This window comes from Echinops telfairi, unplaced genomic scaffold (assembly GCF_000313985.2).
Source record: "Echinops telfairi isolate 266 unplaced genomic scaffold, ASM31398v2 ScPeMD7_7416;HRSCAF=8454, whole genome shotgun sequence".
NCBI classification, from domain to species: Eukaryota; Metazoa; Chordata; class Mammalia; order Afrosoricida; family Tenrecidae; genus Echinops; species Echinops telfairi.
Window position 1 is genome coordinate 5,020,418 of NW_022111316.1, and position 13,809 is coordinate 5,034,226.

Sequence of the window (13,809 nt, forward strand, 5' to 3'; positions counted from 1 at the left end):
CAGTTCGATCCCATGTAGATAATCCTTCGAAGGGGCACACTATTTCAGGCAAACATTCCTTTCCGAATCAATCCATTTAAAGAAGACTTCAGGGGAAGTTTTACTTGATGTTCTAGTGATGATCTTAGGGCAGCAATTTTGGGATCTATCCAGTCTCCATGATATCAAGAGGATTCTACAGAAGTTGGAAATTGGTTCTGCATAACCATCCTTTTGGACCAGATTAAAAGATCCCATTATGGTTATCCCAACAGGTAACATCTTGTTCTTCAGGTTTCATGGTCAAGAAGGCATGTGTTCATGGAATAATTAGGCACATGTTCATGTTCTCCTGTTTTTCCTGACTCTTCCTCTTCTGCTGCTACTCCAAGCAAATAGAGACCAATTATTGTACCTTGACTGCTTCCAAGCTATCGTACCCCAAGCACAACTCAACAAACTAGGATATAGAACTAACTCCCAGTGCTATTGAGTCAATTCAAACTCCTGGAGATACTACAGGACAGCATTGAAGTGCCCCATAGGGTTTCCAAGGTTGTAAGTCATTACAGAAGTAGTACTGCCATCCCTTCCCCCGACATCGGCTGGTGGATTGGAACCACCAACCTTTTTGTTAGTATTAGAGCACTTTACCTACTGCGCCAGCAGAGTTCCTTGGAGAAAAATGAGAAACACTAATGTGATATTAGGCCGCTTACCTGGGGTGTCATGTGAGACAATGGGCGAGCATAGTTTGATATTTGTCCCTCAAAAAATCTGAGTTTTCTTTCTATTCCATTTTTACAATACCTTATGCTTTAAATATTCTTTTTTCCTTGAACACTGCCTTTTTGTGGCTCTGTTATGTTTTTGTATCTGAGGCAGGTGCCTCCCTCCCTGCACCCTTGACTTGACTCAGGTGGTGGGAGAGGTCTGCAAAGAGATGGGGCTGAGCAGCTGGGAAAGTGGATCACACAGTGTTTTAAGGACTGCTTCTCATGCCAGCCACTGCCTTCTGTGAGCCCTGAGGACGTGCCTTGAAGATTAGGCAGAATGGCATGTGCTAGATCCATGATCTTCAACCAGAAACAATTTTGCCTCCCAGGGACATTTGGCCAGGTTCAGAATCCTTTTTCAGGGTCACGGCTCAGGGGACGTGCTCCTGACATCAGTGGGTTGAGACTAGGCTGCTGGGAAGCATCCTACCCATGCACAGGACAGAGTCCAAGGAGAAAGAATGACTTGATCCTAAAAGTCTTGATCTACAGCAAAAAGGAGAAAAAAAACCAACCCTTACATTTGTTATGCATTCAGGAGGCGGGGGAGAGAGGGGCGAGAAAGAAGGAATGTGGGAGGGATAGACAGAGGCCAAAAGAGAGGAGATCTTGGAGCTCAAAACATTTAGAATCCCCACCCCCCTTTCTGCTTGACCTTGGAAGGTCACTTTGTCTCTGCGAGTCCCCCTTTTGTCCTCTGTGAAGTGGGGACAATCCTGTTCTTTTGGAGATGAGGTGGAGGAGAAGACTCAGGGTTGTGGTGACGAAGCACCTGGTCCACGTAAGGGATCAGGAGGGTTGGGGCTCCTTACTGCTTCCTTTCTCACTGATCCCTCACTGATTCTCCACTTCGTTTCCGGGATGTGGACCAGTGGGAAGCTGCTCATGGAATTAAGGAGCATGGTTCTGACAGCAGCACGTTACAGGGAACTAGGATCAGTTGTGCCTGATAATACAAAAACACCCCAGGCCTTCTGGAACAAAGCAGGACATTCAGGTGCCAGAGGGCTGCAAGCCCCAGAAGGAGCTGGACCAGGGCTGAAGAGAGTGAGCAAATTTCTTGTTATCAGCTCCACTGCATGACCACAGCTTGGGGAAATCATAGGGACCGTTTTCCACTTCCCCAAATATCCAGTATAAAGGGTGTCTCTGGTGCACAGTAGGCTGAGGCCTTGAGGGGAGGTCTCAGACTCGGAGAGGGGTGAGTACATCCTGGCTACCCAGGGAGGAGGAATTCAGCACCTGGGAGGAAGGTGGGCATTGATGGAAAACACCGGAGGAGCACATTGACTGGATGGACGGAGCTCTCCGCCTGAGCCCGTGTGTCCCTCAGGGCATGGTCTGGGATGAGTGCTTTCTTGGGAGTAGAGGTGGAATTTCCAGGGCCAAGAGCTTTCCATCACCACGGCCTTTCCCTGGAGTTCCAGTTCAGGGGTCTGTTCAAGGGAAGAGGATAAAAAAAAAAACTTTCTCATTTGTCCCCGATCAATCAGTCAATCAATTAATTAAGCATACTTTTGCCTTTTCACTGTGTTCCAGGAAGCGTGCTTGGCACATAAGGACAATCCCCAAAGAGGCACGGTGGTATTTGTGTTTGCCACAAGACTGAGGAGCTATGAATTGCCCTCTGATTCTGCTGCTTCTCTTGTTGGGACCAATTTCTGCTCTTCATCTGAGTAAGTCCTCCCCATCTCACCTCATTCATCCTTTTCTTTTCTACTCCCACTTCAGGGCAGGGCCATAATCCCCCCTCAGCAGTTGACCCAAGCCCATTCCTGGTTAAATGTCTCCTGAACTCAGACCTGTGACCTGAAGTTTCTGTTCAGGACTGGGAATTTCTCCCACCTTCTTTCTCACAGACACATCCATCAAACACCCAATTGTGGTGTCAACCAGGTGCCAGGATTGCATAATACATTAGCAGTTGCAAATCAGTAGAAGTCTCCTCATCCAAGGCCAGAGGTGTCTTCGAGCCTGGGTGCCAAGTGGAGTCCCTAGGGTGGGGCCTTATGAGCTGTCCGAGGTCCTGGAATAAGCATGCCCTGGGCTTTGTGGTAAGTTTTACCTGCTGACTCTTTTCTCAGAGAATGATGTCCCCAACCTGGAAAATCCAGAGATGGTGGCAGACTTGAGCCAGGATCTGGAAGGCTCGGGGGAGCAGGAGGGAGAGTTGGCCCTCCCTGAGAAGGAGACTCCATCAGAGGGGGGGGAGTGTGAGACTTCTGAGAACGAAGAACTCCCTGAGGACGCTGAGCCCCTAGATTCCGACTCAGATGCCTTCGATGAGGACTTGGAATGCCCCAAAGAAGAAGACACAGCGCTAGTACAGGGAAGCTCTGAGTGCAAAACTTGTCACTTCCGGTTGGTGAAGACTCCCAAGACATTTAGACAAGCTCGGGTAAGTGGCCGCGAGGCTACCTCGGAGTATCTGGGGGAAGAGAAGGAAGTGAATTGAACTGTCTGCTGCCTGTTCACCTGAAAACCAGCTCGCTGCCATCCGGTTGATTCTGACTTATAGTGACCCTGAAGGACAATGTAGGAATCCTCCTTAGGATTTCCAAGATGGCAAACCATTACAGGGGCATCTAAAGTCTGTTGTTTTTTCTCACGGATCAGCCGGTGAGCACCACAATGAGCTCTGTGCATATGGTCTCATTCGAATGTCCCCATTTCACTGATGAGGAAATAGCCCCTCAGAGTTTAAAGGAGTTGCCCTAGATCACAACATTAGAGACAGGCCTAATGAACCTTGCGGTTAGCAACGCCGATGCTTAATCAGTGCACTACCAAGGCTCTTTTCATGCACATTTCTGGTTGTCAAAGTCTAGCATGCATCAGAATTACCTGGTGGTCAAGTTTCAAAGCCCTGCACCCACCATTTCTGGTTTAGTAGGTCTAGTGTGGGGCCTGTGGAGCCCTGGTGATGTAGCGGTTATGCATTGGGCTGTGAACTGCGTGGTTGGCAGTTCTAAACTACCAGCTGCTCCGAAAAAGAATGACTGGGCTTTCTACTCCTGTAAGCAGTTCTAGACTCGGAAACCCACAGGAGTTGCTATGAGACAGCATTGACTCGATGGCAGTGAGTATGGGGCCTGGGATCCCTGGTGGCGTAGGGGTTACTCATTGTGTTGCTAACTGCAAGGGCAGCACTTCAAAACCGCCAGCTGCTCTGTGGGAGAAACACTAGACTTTCTACTCTTGTAAAGAGTTACAGTCTTGGAAACCCACCAGGGCAGTTCTACCCTGTCCTATAGGGGCCTTATGAGTCAGAATCAACTTGATGACAAAGAATGTAGGGCCTGACGTTTGCATGTTTAAAAATTTGCAGGCTGTGTTGAAGCTGTTTGTCTAGGATCAACTCGTGAAACAATGATTTAAAACAATAAGATTTGGTGTCAGAGCTGCACGCGTTAGACCCGTGGTCTGCCTTTCATTGGCTGTATCACCTGGACAGGTCACCTCGCCCTGCCCAGCTTGAGTGTTTTCCTTGGTAAAGTGGAGCAAGCCAGGAGCAGCCTCTCAGAGTTGCAGGCAGATGCCATGGCACTGTATTTAAACAGCATTTGGATTGGTCCCTGAGAATGGGTGGCCACCAATATCCTGACAACTGACAACCGATAAGGAGCAGGAGGTCGGATTGAAGTGAGCCAGTAGGTTTCCAATTTCTGACCGGAAAAGGAAAGCGAACTCTCTCCTGGAGACTCAGGGACAGAAGACAGGTGAGGGTGACCTCTCCACCCCACCTCTTCCCATCATGCCCCCTTCTCTCTGCAGAAGATCTGCCAGAGGTGCTATAGAGGCAGCCTGGTCTCCATCCACAGCTCCAGCTTCAACTCCCAGGTCCAGTGTGTGGCCAGTGGGATCAACCAGTGCCAGGTGTGGATTGGAGCCATCAAGAGAGCCTGCGTAAGTGAGGGGCCAAGTCCTGTGTCCCAGAGTGTTTTTTGAACGACTGTGGGAACCCGTGCTGTTGCCACGTCTCAGACCAGCTGCGGGTGCATCTTGAGAGCAGCAGGCAGAGATGGGCTGGGGCTGCTTTCTACTGGCTTGGGGACCATGTGCATCTCTTCCCAACTCCATGTTCAGTGACATCATGCTTGTAGTTTGGAATCCACCGTGGTGGGAATATTTACACCAAAGAAATGGGTGGTTGCCACGAGTCAACATCCCACGCTCCCCATTTCCTGCCTTCTTACCTTCCTAGAGAGTTGGTTGGGAAACATTTACCAATAGACCACTGGAGATCAGAGCCTCACTTTTCTCATCTCTTAAATGGGTGCTTTCTCTCAGAACATCCCAGCTGAATATCGTGGCTGAACAAGATCTCTTTCCCTTTATTGTTCTACATTCTACCAAGAAAGCAGACGTAGCAGTGATCACCTGGGACTTTGCTAGAAGGGCAGGATCTTGGGCTCCACTCCAGATCGCCTGAGTCAGAATCTGCTTTCTAATAAGATCTCCGGTAAATGCGCTCACTCAGTAAAGTTGAAGATGCCGACACTGTGGGGTGATTGGGTACACTGACTGCCTTTCATTGTCTTAACCCATGAGCCCTCAGGGATAGGACTCTAGAGGATCTGTTCCGAGTGAAAAGGGCCAACAGTGACCACTTCTGGATCTGCTTGTCTTTTCCCATCTCTGTCCTCTGATCCCACGCTTTCAACTCTCTAGCATAATAGGTTTCGCTGGACTGATAGGAGCTGCTGGGATTATTCAAACTGGGCACCAGGACAGCCACAGTGTGGGCAAGGTAGATGCGTGGCCTTAAGTATTAAAGGTGAGTTACTATGGTCACCGGGTGTGTGTGTGTGTGTGTGTGTGTGTGTGTAGGACTGTCCTTTTGAGGTGCCTGGACACCCCTTCTCCAAACTCACACCATCGTCCTATCTGGAAGACCAAACAGTTACTTGGGGGGGGGGGGGAGCCTGAGATGGAGGAAGTCCTCACTCAAATGTGGGTGATGAGTGCATCCCTGGAGCATTGTGCAGGGGCTGCCCATCCCCCTGGGCAGGTCTGGGTCCTCCTCTGATATGATGGTGACATTGTGAGGGACTGATGTGACAGATGGGATCACATAAGATGTGATGGGGACACCAAGGAGAGATGTGGGTGGCTGACAGATAAGGTGCCAGCTGTGAACAGATATGGGCAATAGTAGGGGTGTCCAATGTGGGGGACTTTGGCAGTGTGGCTAAGACCCTCTGTGCTGGAGTAAGACACAGACAAGTCACCTCCACGGAGCCTCAGTTTCCTCCTCTGTGTTATGGGCATGAAGGCAGTGGGGAGTCACGTGACAGCACTTAGGGCCCTGCCTGCCTCCTGGAACCCTTAGCTGGTCAGGGGCCTGTGGGACACGATCGGGTGAGAGGTAATGATGATGGCAGGGGGAGGGGGTAGAGGAGGGGCCTGAGCAGGGAAGAAAGGGGAGGGGCCCTCACATATTGGCAACTGACAAACTGTCCCCTCCTGCTAGGGGGCAAATGGCAACGAACTCCATGCGGAAAATGCCTGCCCTTCGTCTGCTCCAAGTAAGCCAGGGGCGCTGAGACCCTCTCGCGGAGCCCCCTCCCTTCACACACTCCCGGCTGGACCTGACCCACCCTGGGCTCTGGCTCCTCCCCCTGCTCTTCCTGGTAATAAATCCAGACTTCTCACAGCGCGCACTGGCTCTGTGTCTTCAATTTTCCCGCGGTGAGGAGACCCTGTGAGCATGCGCTCCCCAGGGTTGGGCACTGAGAGCATGGCAATGAGGGAGGCTGGCCCCCGAGAGGGCGGGGGCTGCAGGGCCGTGCCTCGGCAGCGCCACCTGGAGGGGGTCCCGTGGAACTGACAGGTGGCCTGTGGAAGTCAGCTGGCCTCCCTGGGTAGCCGTGAGTTAATGACCCCTCTGCTCTGAAGTCAGCAGAGGGGGTGTGGGGGGCGGTGGTATTCCAAAATGTTGGTGATGGAGCTGATTCGTGATCCGGTGGGGCAGTGTGATCTCACCTGGAGACACTACGTGGAAGGGGGAGAAAGGATAGTGTGTTAGGCTCTCCCAGAGATCAAAGCCCCCTGCTTATTTGGAGATGTGTGCCTGGGTCCAATCCTGGGATGGCAGCCATCTCCTCCCAGACTCCCAGTCCATCTCCAAGGCGGGACCATATTCTCAGGGGGAGTGCCTCCCACCCTAGAGCTTTGGGGTGGAGAGGGGCTGGATCTACAGCCTCTCAACTCCCAACCCTTCCCTGACCCCACTTGCTCAGACCCTGAGGACGTTGAAAGAGAAAAAGGTCGCTGTTCTAAACTCCCTTTTGGCGGGTGACAGTCTCCAGGCAGGACGTGGGGTGAGGAAGCAGGAAGGTCAGACCCTCGATGGTGTTCAGAGGGTGATAGCCCAGGGTTGTGGGAGAGAAAGTCTATGTGTGAGGGAGGCTTCTTGGGGATGTCGTTCTTCCTGGGATCCAGGGAGAATGCCCAAGTATTTCTGTGTGTGCACATGAACGAACATGTGTGTATCAGTGTCTGATGTGTTCATATTAGTCCATCTTTGTATACGTGTGGACCCCTGTGTAGATGGAGATCTATACAGAGGTGTGTAAATATACATATAAATGTGAATGAATCTCTGTCAGTGTGCACTTATGCGTTCTACACCTCTAAGTATTTACATCTCAGCTTGTGTGTCTATGAGTGTGTACGTCTGTCAAGCTTTGCACCCTTGTGTGCCTGAATATAAGGGATGTCTGAGGGGCATACACTATTAAGCACTCAAAAGGTTGAGAGGTCAAACCCACCCTGAGGTGCTTCAGAAGACAGACTTGGAACTCTGCTTCTCAAAGGTGATAGCCCTGAATCCCCGAGGAGCAGGGCTACTCTACGCTCAGGGGGCTGGAATGGAATTGATGGCAGTTAATAGCAACATGTAACTGCCATCAGGACAGTGGGTCCTGGCATTGCAGTGACCCTCACCGATGCTGGGGCTTGACAGAGGGGGTTCTGGGAGTCAGCTCCCCACCCAGGTGAACACGTCAATACACCAATTCCTGATGTTTTATTTGCTTCTGAAAACCGCGGACTCTGGCTGGGGGTGGGGTGGGAAGGGAAGCTCTGCACAGGAATCCAGTCAGCTCAGCCCAGTGGTGCAGCATCCTCCCCGGCCACACCAGGGAGAGAGACGGGGATGGGAGCAAACCCACACTCCCTACAAGCTGACATTCGCTTGTAGCAGTAGGAGGAGGTAAGGCAACGGTCTTTCAAATGCCCGAGTCTGTTACTGGGTCTAGAACTCAACATTCTATAGTCATGGCGTGGCCCTTTGAATGTTGAGCAGTCCTTGATTAGAAAGCAGCTGGTGCCTGGAGGAGAAGCTCTGAGAGTGTGACCCGTTCTTACACAAGGAGAGTGACCGGCTACTTTCTGACCACAAACTTTTGTGAAACAGAACATGGAAAGGTGTGTTCGACCTGAGTGTGGACATAAAGCCATTGAAAAGGAAGTCATGAAGAAAAGACCGGGCTGTGTTCACCATTTTCTCAAACACTCTATTTCCCAGTGTCCCTTGCAGTACAGTTGGGCTCTGTATCATCCAACTACATTGTGGCCATTAGAAAATGGTAGGAAGTGCTGGAAGCCAATCACTGGCCAGGTTTTCAAAGGATCTCCCATGCCCCTCCAGTCCTCAGTTTCTCTGCAGTGACTCCTCTAGGCGCCCATATGTCTCAGAAGGCATCACTACTGATAGAGAGGACTATATGGCCTACTTTGTCCATGAATCCTTGAGATGGAGTTTACTGCATCTTTACTTGCTACATTGTCTTGTTATATGCTGCCATGTAGTTATATGTGTATTGGACCTGTACTGTAAATACATCCAACTCATAGCTGCCCTGTAGGACAAAGCAGAACTGCCCCTCTGGGCTTCTGAGACTGCAACTCTATGAAAGTAGAAAGCCTCATCTTTCTCCTCAGCAGCAAGTGGTGGTTTTGAACTGCCAACCATATGGTTATAGCCCAAGACATAACCCACTACACTACCAGGGCTTGCGACGAGTGGGAATCAACTTGCTGGCCATGAGTTTGGAATTCCTGTAAATAAATCCAGGAACGGGGTGCAGCATGCAGGGGCTTAAAGCTTGGAAAACTTGAGGTGGCGTTTAGTTGTTAGTGCAGTGAGGACCAGGGCATGGGGAACCTCTTTCATTTGAGGTTCCTAACTTGCCAACCAAGCCTCCTCCCTCTCTTCTTCTGTCAAATGAGGGTTGAATTAGACAGCGGCTGCAATGTGGCGAGCCTGGCGCTTGGTGAACTCTGTAAATGTCAGCGTCACACCGAGGGACGGCAGGAGCTGTGGGGTGTGAGGAAAGGGCGGGAGTTCCAGTTCCAATTTCCATCAAACAGGATCAGTAGCGGAGAACAGCAGCCTCACCAGGGCGAGGAGTGTGATTGCTTTGCTCACTGTGCCCGTCCAGTTCACCACAGATGCACAGAGACAAGGTAGCTGTTGTTATGACACCAACTAGCCCCAGCCCCAGCACCCAGAAATGGTGCGTGAGTTCCAACACAGGCAAGACGCCTGGCACGGACTGGCCCACGAGCGCACACACTTGCCGCAGAGTGAGGAGAGTGCACACGCTTGCTCTCTGGTGCCCTGAGAGCGTGAGGCTGGAGGACAGGTAAGGTTCAGGGGGAAAGGATTTCTCCAGGACACTGGATCCCCTCTCCTGTGAGCAGTCCTGAGATCTGGACTCATCAGGGACATCCGGGGTGGGAGGAGCGGGCTCCTGTTTTAGGACCACGATGCTGTTGTGTCTGATGCCTTAGCTGGACAAAGCGAGTCTGGAGGTCTGACCGAGGTAGACCCTGGGGCGATGCTGTGCCCCCACCCCGGGGATGGGGCTCTGGGTGGAGGGAAGGAGGACTGATGGACAGTATGTGGAGGTCTCACCCCTTCTCCCCTTCAGTGGGGATCATTGGGGTCAGATCTGCGTGAGGGCCCACCTGCCGTCTCCTTCTTCCATTCCCTTGTACCCTCCACGAGGGGTCTGCTCTCCATCTGTGGGGCAGATGGCCATGCTCTGGCCTCCTGCCCTGAGAGGGAGGACCACTGGGGTCTCTTTTGGTTCCTAGCTATGTGACACTGACAAGTAGCTTCCCTGTCTCCGCCCTCAGTTTGCTCTTCTGTCAACAAGAGGGTTGGTCGAGGTTTTTGTGGCTTGTGAGCTTTTAACATTATCAGACGGCCACCTTGTGAGGCTTCTGTGGACCTTCAGTTTTGTCCTGAAGCTGGACCCTCCAGTGAGAGATGGGACCCCGCACTGCTATCTAACCATCGCCCTAAGATGGAGTCTGAGCTCTGGGGCAAAGCATGGAGCTACTCTTCCTGAGGCTGGCCGTGGCTGTGGCCGTGGTGGCCTTGGCCACAGTCAGGGTGGACTTGGTCCCAGTCGGAGTGGATGATGCTGAAGCAGCAGAGGTAGATGCTGGGAGCTCATCCTTTCCTCTGGGGTTGGGTCGGGGTGACAATGTCAGATAGACCTGGATTCCTATCCCAGCTCTCATGTTTCCTGGCTGTGTGGTGTCGGGCAAATCGCTCCGTCTCTCTGAGCCTTGGTTTATCTTTAAAAACCGGGGAACAAACATCTACCTGGCAGGGTTATTCTAAGGATGAAAGGAGATAGGGTGCCTGAATGCACCTAGCCTGGGTACGCCCTGAGGCCACTCACTACTGCTATGGTTAGCTCATGACGTCTCTATGCTTTAGAACGGGGACAGCCCAGGTGTGGCTGCACTGGGGACCTGGGAAGCAGGGAGGGAGCAAGCAAGGCAGGGAGAGGAACCTGTCTGCCATAGCACTGGGAGGCTCAGACACCTGGGCCCTGGCAGGTTCCCTGCTGGGAGCCCTGGAGCCCAAGGGTGAACATGGGGCCTGGGGAAAGCGCACTAGTGGCCAATGGAGTAGGCCCCTGAGTCTGTGGACTGCTTCTCCTCCGGGGTCTGGTCGCTGGGGTACACGGGGTTCGAGGATGCTGCGACCTTCAGTGTTGTCTCATTCACCTACGGCAGAAGGTGAGCGTTCTCAGCTCTCTGGGCAGGGTCCTCCCATCGCACGTCATGGCGGGGAGGCCCCTGCGTGTGCAGAGTGGGGCTAGAGCAGGTTGTGTGCTCTTGAGACCCTCCACCCACCTCGAGGGGACACAGAAGCCTAGTAGGTCAACCCCCAGTAGGATGTGCCCTGGGCCAGAAATGGAGACAAGATGAGGCGCCAGTGGGGATGTGGGCAGTGGTGGTCCACAGAGACCCCAAGTGTCTCTGAATATCCCAATTTGGGCCAAACCACTTCTCGGGACCCCGAATACACATTGAGATCCAATGAACTTCCTTTCAAAACCGAGGGCCTGCGGGGCCAGCACCCTCGTGGCCCTGGCCCCTGCCGCCAGAGAGCTCACCTCTTCGAACTTCTTGGCTTTGTATTGGTCAGCCCCCTTGAGGAAGTTGAGCAGGATGATGTCACAGAGGACAGTCCCCTGGAGGAGGGAGGCAGTTAGACTCTGCCCGATGCTGGGGGGGCGTTGCAAGGAAGGGGTGGTGGCAGAAGGCTTCCCTAACAGCCAGCAAGCAGACAAGGGTCTGGGGAAATCCTGATGGTGCCTTCAAGGCCTGCCGTCTCAGCTGCGGGGGTGACCAGACCACGATGTGGAGGGGTGCATGGAAGCAGGATCCCTGGAGATATGAGCCATGTCCCCACCTCGTCAGCAGGGCACTGTTTCTTGCCTCGGTTGCTCTGGAAGGTAATGAGCTCCTCATGGCTGGAGGTATTCAAGCCAGGGCCAAAGTAGCAGGGGGGTGGTGGAGACCAAAGCACCAGGGGTTGGGACTTCCACTTTCCAGGCAGAAGGCAGGACATCGCTCACCCTGCCCCCTAAACATCTGTGCCAGCTGGGCCCCACTGCACTCACCACTCCAACAGAGGTAAAGGCAGCCACAGCGCTGATGATGGTGGGGATGATGTTGAACTTGCCCGCCTATGTGCACAAGTGAAGACCAAGGTGAGGGCCAGAGGCTGGCCCAGGACTCCCAGCTTGAGCCTCCAGAGTAGGAGGAGCTCTTGGTGGGTGGGCAGGCCTTCTTGGTGGTACAGGTGAGGAGGTGGGAGATGGGGCAGCCAAGGGCCTGAAAACGCAGCAGTGGCAGGACTCGGGGCTCCTCGGGGCTCAGGCTGGGAGCCTCTCACCCCCCACCACCCACCGCGCTTGCGCAGCCCCCCGCACTCACGTTGCCGTACACCAGCACGTCGAATCGGATGCCAAAAGCCTTCAGGAGCGTGCGGTACTCTTGGCCGTTCTCCGTCTTGAAGTACTTGGCAAACCTGGAAACCAGAAACCGGAGCAACAGGCTGGGGCCGCCTGTCTTTGTCCTGAACCTTCATGGTGTGCTAGAGCCCTGGGCAGGATCCCTGGTGGCACAGCAGGCTAAGCACGGGGCTGCTAACTGCAAAGCCGGCGGTTGGAAGCCACCTGCTGCTGTGGGGTAGGCAGAGAGGGGCACCCTGCTTCCGTCAAGATGTAACCACCTCAGAGATTTAACGATGGTGCGCACAGGGGACTGCAATGGACGCATTTACTCAGAATGGGTATGACTTGTCGAAGATCTGCCCTGCAGACCTTGGATGGAAAAGAAACTAGCTGCACAGCCGGGGGTTGCTCTGAGTCGGAATGGGCTCTGTGATCCTCAGGTACCCAGCACCCCTGGTGGATGGCTCCCATGGCCCCTGTGTGATCAGCTGATCCCTGCATGGATCGCATTCAAAAGGTCGATTTACAGGCCCTTCGCCTGCACCTCTGGCCTGACCCCTGGAACCTGCCTGTTCAATCGTCTCCCCCAAGTGGTCCAGAAGTGTACTACAGTTAGAACAAGTGCTGGTTCCAAGCTTCATCATCTCTGCCAGTCTGGATGCCCCAGGCTCTACCACGGCAGGGCCCCAGGCTCCCGGCCCCATGGGTTCGATTCCTGGCTCTGCTGCTTACCAGTTGTGTCACCCGAGGCCAATATTAACCTCTAGGGCGTTCATATGTGGCCGGCATTAACCTCTCTTGAGAAGGACGTCAGAGCCTGCAATGGGACTTAACTGCAAAGCGCATCCGTCGGGACTGAGCCTGGTGCTTGGAACACAATAGCGGCTCTCGGCTGCTGTTATCGCTGCGGGGCATGCTTGTGGTGATAGCCCCACAAGTCACAAAAGAACTGTTGGTTGAAGCTGCGTTTTCGGAAGTGGATGGCAGGGCCTTCTTGAGAGGTGTCTCTGGGTAGACGGGACCTTCTCACATTTTTGTCGTAGTCTTTTCCAGCGTCTTAACCATGTGCACCCCCTGGGGACTTTCAGACCCCTCTCCTCCCTTCACCATGTCATCAGCCTGCATTTCTGCCGAGGCTCCAAGGGCGTGCAGTGACTCATCTCCGCTCACCCAACTGGCTGGGACTCAAAGTTAGATTTGTCCAAGGCCCAGGCTGGTGCCTCCCTGCATTCCCTGCCTCTGCTGCTGGGGCCAGGCACTGTGCTGGGCTCGCAGGAGAACTGTCACTTCCAGTTCGAACCCTCATGTGGCTGCACCTACTCCTGTTTTGCAGAGGCCTCTGGTTCCAGTTAGCCAGTGCTGGACCAAGGCTGTAAATTGTTTCAGTTTTTGGAGCCCTAGTCACAGAGTGAGTTAGGCATTGGGCTGCTAAATGAAAGGTCAGCAGTTCAAAACCACCAACCTCTCCACGGGAGATAGAGGAGACTTTCTACTCCTATAAAGAATTATATTCTTGGACACCTACTTGGCAGTACTACTCTGTCCTACAGGGTCTCTATGAGTTGGGATCGATTTGATGGCAGTGAGTTGGCTTGGGGCACCCCCTCCATGGTAGTGAGGAAGAAAGGCCTGGAGGTTTGCTTCCACCATGACGGCGGTCAAGAAAAGTTCTCTGGAGCCTCCAGTCCTGCTCCGTAACTAATTCCTGGGGTCCCACGGGGGTGGAACCAACTCAACCGTGATGGTTTCATTTGGGTTTGAGCTTCGGACCGTTGGCACCGCCC

The 13,809-nt window shown here is 53.1% G+C and overlaps 2 protein-coding genes across 2 annotated transcripts in view; one reads left to right on the forward strand and one right to left on the reverse strand.

Annotated features, from left to right (window-relative positions):
• Positions 1–2,370: 2,370 nt before the first annotated feature.
• LOC101643036 (proteoglycan 3-like) lies at positions 2,371–6,585 on the forward strand. The gene is made up of 5 exons (XM_045297056.1): positions 2,371–2,431; positions 2,840–3,153; positions 4,530–4,661; positions 5,427–5,532; positions 6,479–6,585. The coding sequence occupies exons 1-5, from the start codon at positions 2,371–2,373 to the stop codon at positions 6,583–6,585; spliced, it is 720 nt and encodes a 239-aa protein (XP_045152991.1).
• Positions 6,586–10,673: 4,088 nt separating this feature from the next.
• P2RX3 (purinergic receptor P2X 3) overlaps positions 10,674–13,809 on the reverse strand; it is a 35,841-nt gene continuing 32,705 nt past the window's right edge. Inside the window, exons 9-12 of the mRNA XM_004714903.3 lie at positions 12,006–12,099; positions 11,690–11,755; positions 11,180–11,257; positions 10,674–10,787 (exon numbers count right to left, since the gene is read on the reverse strand). Coding sequence (XP_004714960.1) covers positions 10,674–10,787; positions 11,180–11,257; positions 11,690–11,755; positions 12,006–12,099 — 352 coding nt within the window. The remainder of the gene's footprint in view (positions 10,788–11,179; positions 11,258–11,689; positions 11,756–12,005; positions 12,100–13,809) is intronic.

Coding starts and splice junctions, on each gene's coding strand:
- LOC101643036 (XM_045297056.1), top strand. CDS start 2,371: ATGAATTGCCCTCTGATTCTGCTGCTTCTCTTGTTGGGACCAATTTCT. Junction 3,154..4,529: donor AGACATTTAGACAAGCTCGG/GTAAGTGGCCGC, acceptor TTCTCTCTGCAG/AAGATCTGCCAGAGGTGCTA. Junction 5,533..6,478: donor CGTGGCCTTAAGTATTAAAG/GTGAGTTACTAT, acceptor TGCGCTCCCCAG/GGTTGGGCACTGAGAGCATG.